The following is a 12,205-nucleotide window of genomic DNA, read 5'->3' on the forward strand; positions in this document are numbered from 1 at the left end:
ATACGAGCCGAAGGCCCAAGGGCAATACTACAACGCCTAAAAGCCATGGAGAAAAGGAAAAACACCGCACATCAGCCCAGACTAGCGTCCAAAGGGGGTAATTGAGTTTCAGTGAGCCCACATACGTTCCAACAATCTCGCCAGACGTGCGGGTTCCCATTGCATGGCCTCCAACATGCTCTGGACATCGTAAGCTAATGCAGTTTCGTTTATGTTGCTGGGCTTTGGAGGCAAACAGAGCACGAAGGGGCAAGTACCATGTCCCCAGGGGGCAGCGGTTTTGCCACTGTTGTGGTACTAATAGCCGAATTGAGGATGAAAAACACGTGTTATTGGAAGGCCCAGCCTATAATGATATTCGTGCTGAAGAGGGATTCGATCATCAAATACATACAAATGAACTCATGCGCACAGCTTTTGTGCCCATCAAAAGAAAAGGCCTGTGACGACTTGCTGCCGTTTCTACCAGCAGTTGTCAGTTGCCAGCGTGGTACGGAAATGAGGTCGATGACGAAGGGTTACGTGTCGTGATGATATATCTTGCGAACTGAGTGTATGTTTCCTTGAGGCGGCAGCAGATTCACGGTCCTGTGGAAGGAAGCTACGGTTAGCCAAGCTCTTATGAGTAATAATTAAATTATTTAACCTGAGAACACAACATTCGCCAACTGCAAAATCTTGGTAGCTTTGTCGTAGAGACAGGCTTTTCCGTCGGTTAGTAGCAGTGTGTCCTAAAAGGCACGGTTTTGCACAAAACAGTAACGCGCCGGCCGTGGTCCTCCGAAGCTCCTCTAAGCATGTCACCAAACGGAATTTCCAGCTGCACAAGTGCCCTTTCCAAACCTGCAATTCTAATATCATTATTATGCACGTGGTGCCGTAGAGGCGGCGGGACTCGCGCGTACGGCTTATGTAAAATTGTTCGTGAAGTCAACAAAGAAATGATGCAGCATTGTTCAAAGGTATTGTCATGCGTTAATTGTGAGGGAAAAACGTGACTGATCGACGACTGGGTCGCAAGTCTTGCACTGCTACGTTTTTCCTGCTGAGTTGCTGAGGAAACGCCTTCGTCCTTTTACCCAAGACAATAACAACGATCCATATATCTTGGTAAACAGAGATCCTTGCGGTTACCCTTTCAGAGTGACCTTTTCTCCGCAGTCCTAAATTTGATGAACCCCTGGTTTTTATACTCGTACGGTACGGGTATTGTCATCGTGCAGGGCCAGAATGGTAGTAGTAGTAATAATACGTCACTACGCGGATTCTTAGCATTCACACGTTTTAGATGCAAAACATCTGGTGAGGTAATGACACTGGAAACGATGTCTGATAATCTGCTTTGGTGCTTGTGCGGTTTATAAAAGACAAACGCTTATGGTTTTGTGAAATGCTTACATATGCCTGCTTATAATTATTGCGGAAACCGGATGGATGGATGTTACAAGCTTCAGTGAGCTTGTACGGCTCAGACGAACCCGAAGGCTCATGAACCGCTTCGACTGCACCGAAGATATAAGAAAACCAAAGCACTAACAGAAAGATCGGAAACCGGGTCCGAGTCACATTTGTGTACGGCAGATTACTTAAGAAACTGTCACATACTCTTCTATACTTTTAAAGACATAAGCAACCCAAACAGTAGTATTAATGTTAGCGTTGTCTGTCTAGCAACCTACTGGGTGGTACAGTAGAACTCGGTAAATCACTTTTCGTGACATTAGGCATCGGCTTGCTGAGAATGCCAACGCTCCGAACAACCTGGGCTGTACTCTGCACTTTAGCCTTTTTGTGCATTCCTAATCATGTGGATGCGAATGATGCAACTAGTTCCTTCGAACAAGTCAAGGCAGCAGCCGTCGGACGCCGGCAGCTCCAAGCTTCCAGCAGCACATCTGCGTCTCAATGCGCCTGGGCTGACAACGAATGCAAAATTAGTGCTGATTTCGTCACAAGTATTAATGGGACGCCCACAACGGAAAGCCAGAAGTGAGTGTCGGCGTTTTGAACATGGCGTGCAGTGGGCTCGAACATGGGCATCGCTTGTCGCAAAGCTGTAATAATGTTTTCACAGTGCTTGTCTCATAGCTTCACGTTGCGTTCAACAAGCTTAGAGCCGAAGTCCCTGCACCTGCTGCTTGCTTGACCTCACACGCACCACTCCCTCATGCGTGCGTATGGATATTCGTCATGTCAATAAACCGGTGAAAAAAATCGTGCAGGTTGTTAGCTCGCATAAGCGCTATGGGAAATGTTTGCGCCAGCTATACCAATAGTTCAACCTGCACCGCTCGCCTCACCGACTCCTGCTCCTGGTCATATTCAACGTGTTCGCTGAGCAATGCGTTTATTCCAACAGAGGTGCGCACGTGATGTGGTTACATGGCGGGTTAAAATTGCCCATCGATAGCTAGCATGCTAGCTTTACCTTTTAAAACAGTTTCGTAACGCCAAGGAGGAAAGCGTTCGGACGTTCAACTCCCTTCCGATCTTCAAGGCGCACGGGTACATTAATATGTATATGCGCGTACCTTGCTGCTGTGCCTGTGAACCGCACCCACGCATAGAGCAAAAACCCCGCTATGAATTTATACTTTACGCAAACACGGCCCATCCGTACTGATTGTACGTCAATTTGGGTTAAGAACACGTATCAATTACTAGTTTGGTCAAGGCTAACAACTTTTTGTCGTCAAGTACTTGGCAAACACATATGCATGTATGCAATTTTATTATTACTGTATGCAGTGGCTCTACAATCGGATAATCTGTCCCGGCTCGTTGGTGGACAAGGTCGTCACATGCTTTCGCCTGACTAACCAAAGCGCCTGCACCGCCAACAACAACTGTGCGTGGGCGGCGACAGGACTGCTGTCGAACGTCTCCGGTGGCATCAATTTCCTTTCCTTTGTAACGGGACCCATACAACAGTGGTTTGGAGGTATGAGGGTATGAGCAGAATGCGATTTGTTACTGCGGACCTCGAACGGGTCGGGTGCATGAGCTGCAGCCGACACTTGCATGAGCCCACTGTTGCATGAGCCAACCACCACACACACACTTGCATGTCCGGTAGCTGCTGCACGCATGTACCTAGCCATACGCAGAAGAGCTTATTAGCTGATAATCGTAAGAGCTTATTAGCTAATAATCGTGCTATAGCACGGTACGGCATATCATCGTGTGTGCCCACGTCATACAATACTCGAGACTGTAAAACGCATTTTGGTGGCTGTGTAAGTAGTATGAGGCCACGCAACCACCGTGCTGTATCTCTCCGTTTGGGTTCAAGCCTAGGTAATAGTAACTGATGCAGTATTAAGAACTCGCGCGTGCATATTGCAGTAGTTGCATTGAGCCTTTTTGATAAATGCTATGGGCGCTGTGTCCCGTACTGTACGACAGTTACTGCACAATACCTAGTGCAAAACGAAACCATCTTGCCTGCTGCAGCTGCCGGCATTTCTGTTGTGGTGGAGGGTTCGATTCTCCGTAGTGCAAGGTTATAACCCGTACCCCTTTTGCTGCTAGATTATTATCACAGACGATTACGCAGGTGGTATGCAGCACCAGCAGCAACAACCTCACCCCCCCTTGCTCTTCCCTATTCCCCCCGTCTGCCCTACCCGCCCTTTCGGCTAACCCTTGTCCTGTGCCCACCTACCGCAGCTGCCACCTCTGACTGCACACCCACATGGTTGTCGGACACTAACGTCATTTCAAACCTTATTTCCAAGATCACAGACGCCATAAGCAAGATGGTGCGTGTTGACGCGTACGTCACGCCAGCAGAGCATGGGTTTCCGTACTAGTATCATGCATCTGGGCGCCAGCAGCGGCATCCCCGGGGCCAGTAAGGGGCCGCCATGCCGACGCGGGACAGTCCTAATCTCCAGCATGGAGACCGTCGAGCGAGGCTGCGCTCTGCCACCTTGTTGGAATAAAATCTTGCGCATCTCTTTTGGATAGGAACCCCTACAGCTTTTACTTTCCAGCTGTGCCCAGGTTGGCTTTTTGGTTAGGTTTAATGAGGATACAACCTGGATTGATTGCTTACTGACAGACTAGATAGAGATTGGAATAAAAATGCGGTCACAGAGCCGCCAGCAGTCCGTGTATACGGTCGGCTCTCTGCTTTCAAGGCCCTGGATATACACATGGGAGTCAAGGGCGACTTTCAGATATACTACTAGGGAGTTTCCTAATCAGGCACGTGTCGCGTCATCATTCCGAGACTGCCGCGCAACCGTGAGCACCTGCCTGGTTTGCTCATCGTGTGCCTGATGCTGTTGCACGAACGCAGGGCGCGAATGTGGACCTGGGTTCTATGCTGCAAGCCATCTTCAGCGACTTCATCGGCACCTGTTCCGGAGTGACGGCGTTTAAGGATCTGCTCAGTTCTTGCCCGTCCATGACCACCCAGAGCACTTGCGCGAGTAAACCTGGCTGTGCGTATTCGTCCGGCGTCTGTATGATCGCCGAGGACTTCATCATGGCGCTTTTACTTGACCCCAAAGACAGGTAAGCCCTAATCTGTGGATGTGAACGTACGGAATGTGGGGGGGTAGGAATTCGCATACACAAGTGTGCATTAGCGCATACGCCCTGTCTTGCGCTTGCCGGTTCTTTTTCACTTGATGGTATGTAGTAGCTGGCCACTGAAAAGCCCTCACAAGATCCTTGCAGAGCGCTTTTACCAGCGCGTATCTATAGCTACACGGTGTGTGTGTTTGTGTGTTTTTGTGTGTGTGTGTATGTGTATACCGTGCTAAACGATAACTGCTACATGGTGATGTGGAGAACAGCATATCTGCTCATCCGCTGTCCAGCTTCGTACTGTACATCCATCGGACATGCACGTGCAAGAATGGTTTGCACGTACATATGTACATGTACGGCTAGCCGCCAGGGAGCGTGTACGGACACGCATGGTTACATGTACGGCTGTAGGGCCCTTCGCATTTATGGCTGTAGGGTCCTAGGTGTAATTTCGTCTTTTGCCGTTGTGTTTCTGCACCTATACCTGCAGTTGGGTCGTGTCCGTAAACAACGCCGCTGATCAGTGCCTGGGTCTGAACGCCACCACCTGCGAGAGCTTCGCCAACATCACCATTGACACCGCGCGCTACACCGATTTCGTCCAGCTTCAGCCCAGCTTTTCCACCACCGGCGGATCTGCGTATCGTAACATGCCCGCTGCTGCGGTATTGTCCCTTGGCCTGGTCCTCAGTCTGCTACATCATTTCCTGTTTGGCAGGCTGTTTTAAGCGACACTGCATTTGCTTGGGACCCCTCCCTGGGGTTTCATGATCTTGCTAGATGGAGGGAAGATGCGTGGTAACGCAGCAGCCGTTACGAACGTTCCCGCTATCCTTCATTGACCTAAATCGCTTACTTGTAGGGGTACACTCGGTGCACTCGGATGCACTTGAAATCCACCAGAATGGCATCGATACAGTTCTATTTGTGCGCGTCAGCGTGGTTGGAAGATACCCAGCAGCGTATTAGCCGGCTGGTGCGATGCTGGCTGTTGTGTCGTACTATGTACCATATCGCTCCGCTTGCAGACGCGCCGTCGAATGCAAGTAGGGTTATTATGGTGCTTCGCTGATGGATGCAGTAAAGTGAGGTGCACTAAAGTGAGGTGCACTAAAGTGAGGTGCACTAAAGTGAGGTGCACTAAAGTGAGGTGCACTAAAGTGAGGTGCACTAAAGTGAGGTGCACTAAACCTTAACATGGATGATCATACATGGTGTTCCCGAATGGAAGCAGCCGCACATACGCTTGTTAGTTGTGCCTTCAGCAGCAATGGCGTTATTGGCAGGGAGGTGCAGGAAAGGGTGAATGAGTAGCAGCAAGTTTCATGCGCTGAACAACAACTACCGCCCGCATACATATCTACATACATACCGTTCGTACTGTCGTACCGACGGCGGCCTCACTCTGCATGCCGTCGTGCATTTTTGTCGGATAATTATACAGGCAAGCTCTCGGGTACGGCACCAGCGTTGTACATTTATGTCCCAGTTGATTTAGTGAGGCGCCGTACATTCCGTGACGTCCTTCCAGTCTGTTGTACACGGCAGCCGTGGGCCATCGTGGGGTTGCTACTGGAAACATAAGCTTGGTGGCATCTCAAAATCGAATCTCCTGCAAGCCGTGTATCATTGCGCGTTTCACGAGTACCTACTGATGTGTTTTTTTTCACGTAAGTTGCTTAACTGCCACTTATCTCTCACCTTAACTTTTTTTCTCACGTTGGGGGATCCGCGCGCATTCCCGCACACATGCAAAACTGTCAGTACCTGTGAAAGGGGCCTTACTGCGCAAGGGGCTTCCTTCAAATCTTCGGCGTTGTCCTGGAAATCTATGCTGGATGTGCCATTCTGTCGCTGAACAGTGGGTCCTTGCTATCTAAGTCCTTGACTTTATCAATGCTCAGTGGACGGACAGGCCGAGATTCGAGCATGGGTCGTCGATACATGAACACTTGGAATAATAAACAAACATACGGGATGCGAATATACGGCAAGGCACGTGCGCGGTCTGGCTTGCCCCCGTCAAGGCAGGAGTCCCCTACTCTGCCGCCTTTTAGAAGTCCATCACTTTGTTTGTCCATCTCATCACTACTTTCTTATTTTGGAGTTTTTCCTTTGATCTCCTGCGTTCCTTGTTCCTTAGACTGTTAACTTAGCAATGACAGGTTTGGGGAAAGGGATGGGTATTCGCCCCGTCCCCAACCCAACCAGCCATGTTGTCCATACACAGCACGCTACGCAAACGAACAGACAGCAGTAACCAAAAATAGGTTATGTAACTTGTAATGATGGTGCCGTACAAATGCGTCTACGTGGTTCCAATTGTACTGCTCACTTTATTAAGGGGGCGATTTATTGACGATTTAGGATCAAGGCGCTCGAAGTCCAACGGCTAGGTGACTCAGTCTTCTTTCTCAAAGATTCAGTAAATACATACATACATCCCGGGATCGATACCCGTTAGGGTAAAAATTCCTTCCGATGGTGGAAGGTATTGCGCCCCTAGTTGATGGACGGTGGTGACCTGGGATAAAGTTAACCTGCGAGCCGACCAGGAACGGAGTTGGGCCGCTGTCGACCCGGCAGATTCCGTTGGATGCTGGTGGTGGGTGCGGAACCCGAGCGATCCACTGAGAAGTTGACTAGGGTGACTGGATGAGGGTGCCCCGAAATACCGGGGAAGGCAGGGTTTCGCAGGGTAGCTGCCACGGTCGAAGATACACCCCCCTGTTTCACGCATCGTACATACAGTATGGCGTAGTAAGTACATACTGAAAGTATGGCAGCAGGCTTTCTTAGGTAGCTAGGGTCCCCGTCGCGGCATTTTCTCCTCACCAAACAAAACACGGGGCTATAGCTGGCGGCCCGGATACGACGCAACGCGACAGACCATCATTGCCCCCACTGTGAATGGAAGCTCTTCTACATGCTGCCCTGCCCTGCACGCACAGATGCGCATGAAGGGGATCTTTGGGCGGTCGAGTCTCATTACAGCGGCGAATCATCTGGTTTTTCTGCTGCCAGTGGGGCCTTACCTACTGGCCGCGAGCTCCTGACGACGGCGGCAGCAGCGTCTTTCTCGCCTCGCTGCCACGTCTTCGTCTTTTACATCTCGTCTCGTGCCTTATAACTCGCCGTCTACTCTTAGACGCGCATATTTCCGCATGAGCACATATCTATCGGCGCATCTACTTTAAATATCCCCTTATATCATTGCTTTTCCCGTGTGCAAACTTATATGTGCATCCTGCTTTTTTCCTGCCTGGGAACCATGCACCACCTCGTTCCACAATGCAAAAGCAAACTTCCCGTCGGGCATGTGGCGCGTTTTTAGCTTTGGGCATGTGCCGCTCACAGGCATATGGACTGCACTGGCGCCCACTTCCAACCCCACGGAGCCATGCGAACGAGCAGTTTGCCATGCCAGGTCACCCATCCCAATCCCTTCCCCTTTCCATCCCTTTCCCACATCGCCAGTTCGGTCGATATCGTCCGGCGCCTTTCCAGACCCGTTGCGTGGATGGCCTCGACGATGCTGACGACACACATGCACGTGCGCCTAGACGTGAATAGATGCGCATACATATGTTTTGATGGGGTTAACGACCCCTAATAACACACCTAACAATACCGTATACTGCTACCGCAGCATCTCCTCGTCCCTGTTCGCCCCATCTTCCTGTGCCTCCTAGGCACCGTCTTCCACATCCTTCCCTCCGCACACCCCCGTACTTTCATCCCCTCTCCCTCGCTCCCCTCTTAAAAACATCCAACTAGTCTCCCATCGCGCCTGCACATCTACTCGTCTATGACCACCTTGCTGTAGTCGGATATCGGCTTGGTGAAGTTGGTGCTCTTGCCGAAGGGTGAGCTGCTGTTGAGGGTGGTGGTGCCGGGGAAAACGCCGCCTGCAAGGCAGATTTGCCGTATTACATCATATGGTGGGGAAAGTGAGCAGGGGGTGATTTACCAGCTGTTGTTGCTGTTGTGGTGATGGTGGTGGTGGTGGTTATGGGTTTGCAAGGCGCATGTGGACATGGGACGCTACCCTGGGGGCCGGAAGTGCCTTTAGGCGTTTGTGGTGCTCCCTGGTGAGACTGAAAGCCGTGAGTGGTGGTGATGACGGTGGTGGTGTTGATGGTGAGTCACGAGGTGTCATGTGGCAGTGGCAGGCTGCGGCGGCCGCAGTGATGTGATGCTCCCTCCCGCCCTCTTCCCTCCCTCCCTCCCGCCCTCCCTTCCCCCACGGCTAAAGTAAAGCGCGCCCACGCTGTACAGTAGCTTCGCCACTTACCGTACGTCTGTTTGGCCACCGCTTCCGTGTAGATGGTGACGGGCACGCCAGGGTTGGGCAACACAGTCGTGTCGAGAGCGCCCGCCTGATGAGTGGGGTTAGTTGGTTGGCCGATTGGAATGCTGTTAGCCGGTCGGTTATTCGTTACCCATTTACTCATACGCGAGAGGCATTGGCGCACTGTTGTGGATGGCACTCCGCCTCCAGAATCCCACGAAGGTGAATACCCTAGCCCCCCGTCACTCCACCGCCTGGCCCGAACCCCCCACACCCCACACAAACAAACCCCACCTCGTCAATCCAACCACATGCGCGTACACACACACACACACACACACACACAAGCGTACACACACAAGTACACAGGCACCTCCCATCCCGGCACGCCCCCACCTTCCGGGCCGTCTCCCCGAGGAGTCTGTCCGCCAGCTGCTTGGACATGATGTTGGTTTCCGACAGGAAGGTGGGGTCGCGCTGTGCGGGTCGGCCGTCCGGGTCCTTAGTCACCTTGGTGCCCACCCTGAGCAGGGACAAGGGGGGAAAGAGGGGGAGCGATAGGGGCTTCCTTGTCTGAGCAGTCCTTGTCTGAGCATTCCTTGTCTGAGCATTCCTTATCTGAGCATTCCTTCTTTGCATGTTACCACGTGACCCGCTAGCAAGGCCTCGTAATCACTTAGGGTGTCTATCTGTTCGCAGCACAGCGCGGCAGGAGGGGTGGATAGAGACCACTACCACTACTATTACCATTACCATGACCATTACCATTACCATGACCATGACCACTACCACTGTCACCACCACCACCACCAGCGGCAAGACACCCCAATTCACGACCCGCTCCTTACTGTATACACTGCGCCACCTAAAGGGGAACAGCAGCACATGTACAAAAAAAACACAAGCAGTTGCATATTCGCGGATGCTGCACATTCGGCACACCACCCCGCTCCACTCCACGCCGCGACAACACACAGCCACGCCACGTCATCACTCTCCACGTCACCGGACGCCGTACGTACTGTATGCCTGTGAGGTCGTGCGGCTTGAAATCTGCCCCGTAGACGGTTTCCGTCGTTACGGGCACCGGGCCCCCCGAGATGGTGGCCTGAACCTCGGGGGGGATCTCCCGGGCCTCCCGCTTCATCTGCTCCGCCAACTGCCGGTGCACGTGGGAGAGAGAGAGAGTTTGTGTGCGTATGTGTGTGTATGCGTGTGTGTGTATGTGTGTGTATGTGTGCGTATGTGTGTGTGTCTAAGGAAAGGTTGGCCTATGCCAGCATGAGGGCTGTGCGTGTATCCGTGTATGCGCGTATGTGTGTATGTATGTGTGTATAGATAGCATCACGTGGTGGTCACGTGGTTGGGGTGGGGGGGCAAGAGTGCCGTCAGCGAGTGTAAAAACGTGTTGTGGTGTGTGAGGGCATGAGATGCTGATGACGCAAATGGAGAGCTTGTGAAAGGGATCATCCCTTTCGACGAGACAGCCGAGGAGACGGTTTTCCCGCTTCCGCGTGGCCCACCGCACCCGCACGTCGGCCTTCCTCGTCTACACTCTACGAGGCGGCTTCTACCGCAATAATGCGCGCCTGCTACGCGTGCATGTGCGGGTGTGCTTTAGGTTACTAGGCCTTCCTAGCCCACTTCTCTCCCCTCCCCTTGCTGCTGCTCCTCACCATGCGCTCTCGCGGCCCCATCTTGGGCAGGTCCAGGTACATTCCCGCAACACGCGTCTCGGTGGGCGGTCGGTACGAGGCCTGAAGCGTGCTTTGCCAGTCGGCGGTGTGCTGCCAAGGAAGCATAGGGAAGGGACAGACGGATGGATGGATGAATGAATGATAAGCAAGGAAGCCTTCTTCATCATGGAGGAAGCGGATACAAGAGGAGAAAGAGGAGAAAGAGGAAGACAGACTGATCAACACAACACGTGGTGTCGCACTACACGATAAAGCTGAACCCGAAAGCATGGGGGAACGATGGGGAGGGCCCTTCGGAGCCACAAGCAGATGGGAGCTTGTGGACGGTATGGGTGAAGGATTGCTGGCTGCGTGCGATGGGTCACATGCGTACGACACGTGCGTACGGCACGTGCGGAGAGGCGTGGAGTTTAAGGGTGGGGAATACCAAGGAAGAGGAGGCGGGTTAAAGGGAGATTTCTCCCCAAACAAGAGACGAAGAAAGGGGAATGAGGCAGTGATGTTTGTTTTTCTTAGGATGCTTGTTTTAAGGGATGCTGTCGGGCGAGGAGGCGATGTGAACGGTGGCTCAGTGCTCTGGACGAAGGCTTCTTAGGCTTCTTGGGGCATTGCTCTGCAGGTTAAGCGCGTCTGCCTGGAAAGTCTCCGGGCTGCTCGTTTCGCCGCTTCCAGGCGCCATGCCTTACCGTCTGCGCTTGGACGTGCTCTATAACTCGGGGATGTGTTGCCATAAGCGTGTTGCCTTGCGCTCGCGCCCGTGAGGGCGATGTATTGTCAATTGAAAGCGTGTCCTTCAGCACTTCCGTCGCGCCCTAGGAAACATGGGCGGTCGAGAAGACGGCCGCTGATGGGCATGTGGAGTATCCCGGGTAGCAGGTTCAGCACATGTGCGTCACAGATGCGCACCAGATTTCGTGAAAAGCCCGTCAGTTCCTTAAGATTTCGTTCCTCCACCCAGTTTCCGACAAGAGTTGGGACATCGTCTGACTTGTTGTAAGAGAGGTATGGATGTGCTTCTTCAGCCATTTTTAATAGTATCCAACCAGGCGGTAAAAAGAAAACACTAAGGGGCTCAAAGCAGGCGTCCTGGAAAGAATTAAAATTGGCAAGCTTCTTTTAAGACGTTTGACAAAGTTGAAACACACCAAAAGGCTATGACAACTTGTCATATATCTTGAAAACTTTAACGAAGATTTCTGCTCACTTCGAAGTCTCGTCCAAATACGGCAGTTAGGAAACAAAACAACATTGTGGCGTGTTTTTAAGCTGAGCTTCGTTTCAATAAATTGAAAATGACCTAAGAGGGACAAAGTTGTTATAGCATGTAGCATGCGGCTTGAGGCGTCAAGCATGTGGCTCCGGGGGTAAGCGATGGCTGTGCGGCCCCCTGGTTATATGTTTTAGAAATGATAATACGGCAATATAATAAACTTTTAAAGCTTGCGCACTAGCCATGTAATATGCCGGCGGGGCATCTTGGGCTGAGCGGAGGTGTAGGTTTTAAGTCCGTTCCCTGCACTTACCCACGAGGAGGCATTTGAATCATCCCAGATCAAAACTGAACCGTTAACTGTAGCGCGACTTTGCTTGTGTGAATCTATCTGCCAACTCCGATAGATGTTGCCTAGCCATACTTCAGGAATCGATACTGAAGGCCCTAGCTGCATGATACCTGCTC

At 51.9% G+C, this 12,205-nt stretch overlaps 2 protein-coding genes across 2 annotated transcripts; one reads left to right on the forward strand and one right to left on the reverse strand.

Annotated features, from left to right (window-relative positions):
• Positions 1-1,630: 1,630 nt before the first annotated feature.
• On the forward strand, positions 1,631-5,561 carry VOLCADRAFT_107411 (uncharacterized protein). Its single transcript, XM_002956764.1, has 6 exons — positions 1,631-1,989; positions 2,223-2,361; positions 2,749-2,941; positions 3,670-3,761; positions 4,304-4,521; positions 5,030-5,561. Exons 1-6 carry the CDS (start codon positions 1,742-1,744, stop codon positions 5,265-5,267), a joined length of 1,128 nt encoding a protein of 375 aa, XP_002956810.1. The 5' UTR covers positions 1,631-1,741; the 3' UTR covers positions 5,268-5,561.
• Positions 5,562-8,337: 2,776 nt separating this feature from the next.
• Positions 8,338-11,672, reverse strand: VOLCADRAFT_121573 (uncharacterized protein; the record flags this gene model as incomplete). The annotated part of the gene is made up of 7 exons (XM_002956809.1): positions 11,434-11,672; positions 11,214-11,339; positions 10,507-10,617; positions 9,853-9,989; positions 9,227-9,353; positions 8,834-8,918; positions 8,338-8,447 (listed from the first exon to the last, which is right to left on the reverse strand). The coding sequence occupies exons 1-7, from the start codon at positions 11,551-11,553 to the stop codon at positions 8,338-8,340; spliced, it is 816 nt and encodes a 271-aa protein (XP_002956855.1). The 5' UTR covers positions 11,554-11,672.
• Between the last annotated feature and the right edge of the window lie 533 nt (positions 11,673-12,205).

This window comes from Volvox carteri (assembly GCF_000143455.1).
Source record: "Volvox carteri f. nagariensis unplaced genomic scaffold VOLCAscaffold_65, whole genome shotgun sequence".
NCBI lineage: Eukaryota > Viridiplantae > Chlorophyta > Chlorophyceae > Chlamydomonadales > Volvocaceae > Volvox > Volvox carteri.

Coding starts and splice junctions, on each gene's coding strand:
- VOLCADRAFT_107411 (XM_002956764.1), top strand. CDS start 1,742: ATGCCAACGCTCCGAACAACCTGGGCTGTACTCTGCACTTTAGCCTTT. Junction 2,362..2,748: donor ATGCGTTTATTCCAACAGAG/GTGCGCACGTGA, acceptor TACTGTATGCAG/TGGCTCTACAATCGGATAAT. Junction 3,762..4,303: donor CAGACGCCATAAGCAAGATG/GTGCGTGTTGAC, acceptor GCACGAACGCAG/GGCGCGAATGTGGACCTGGG.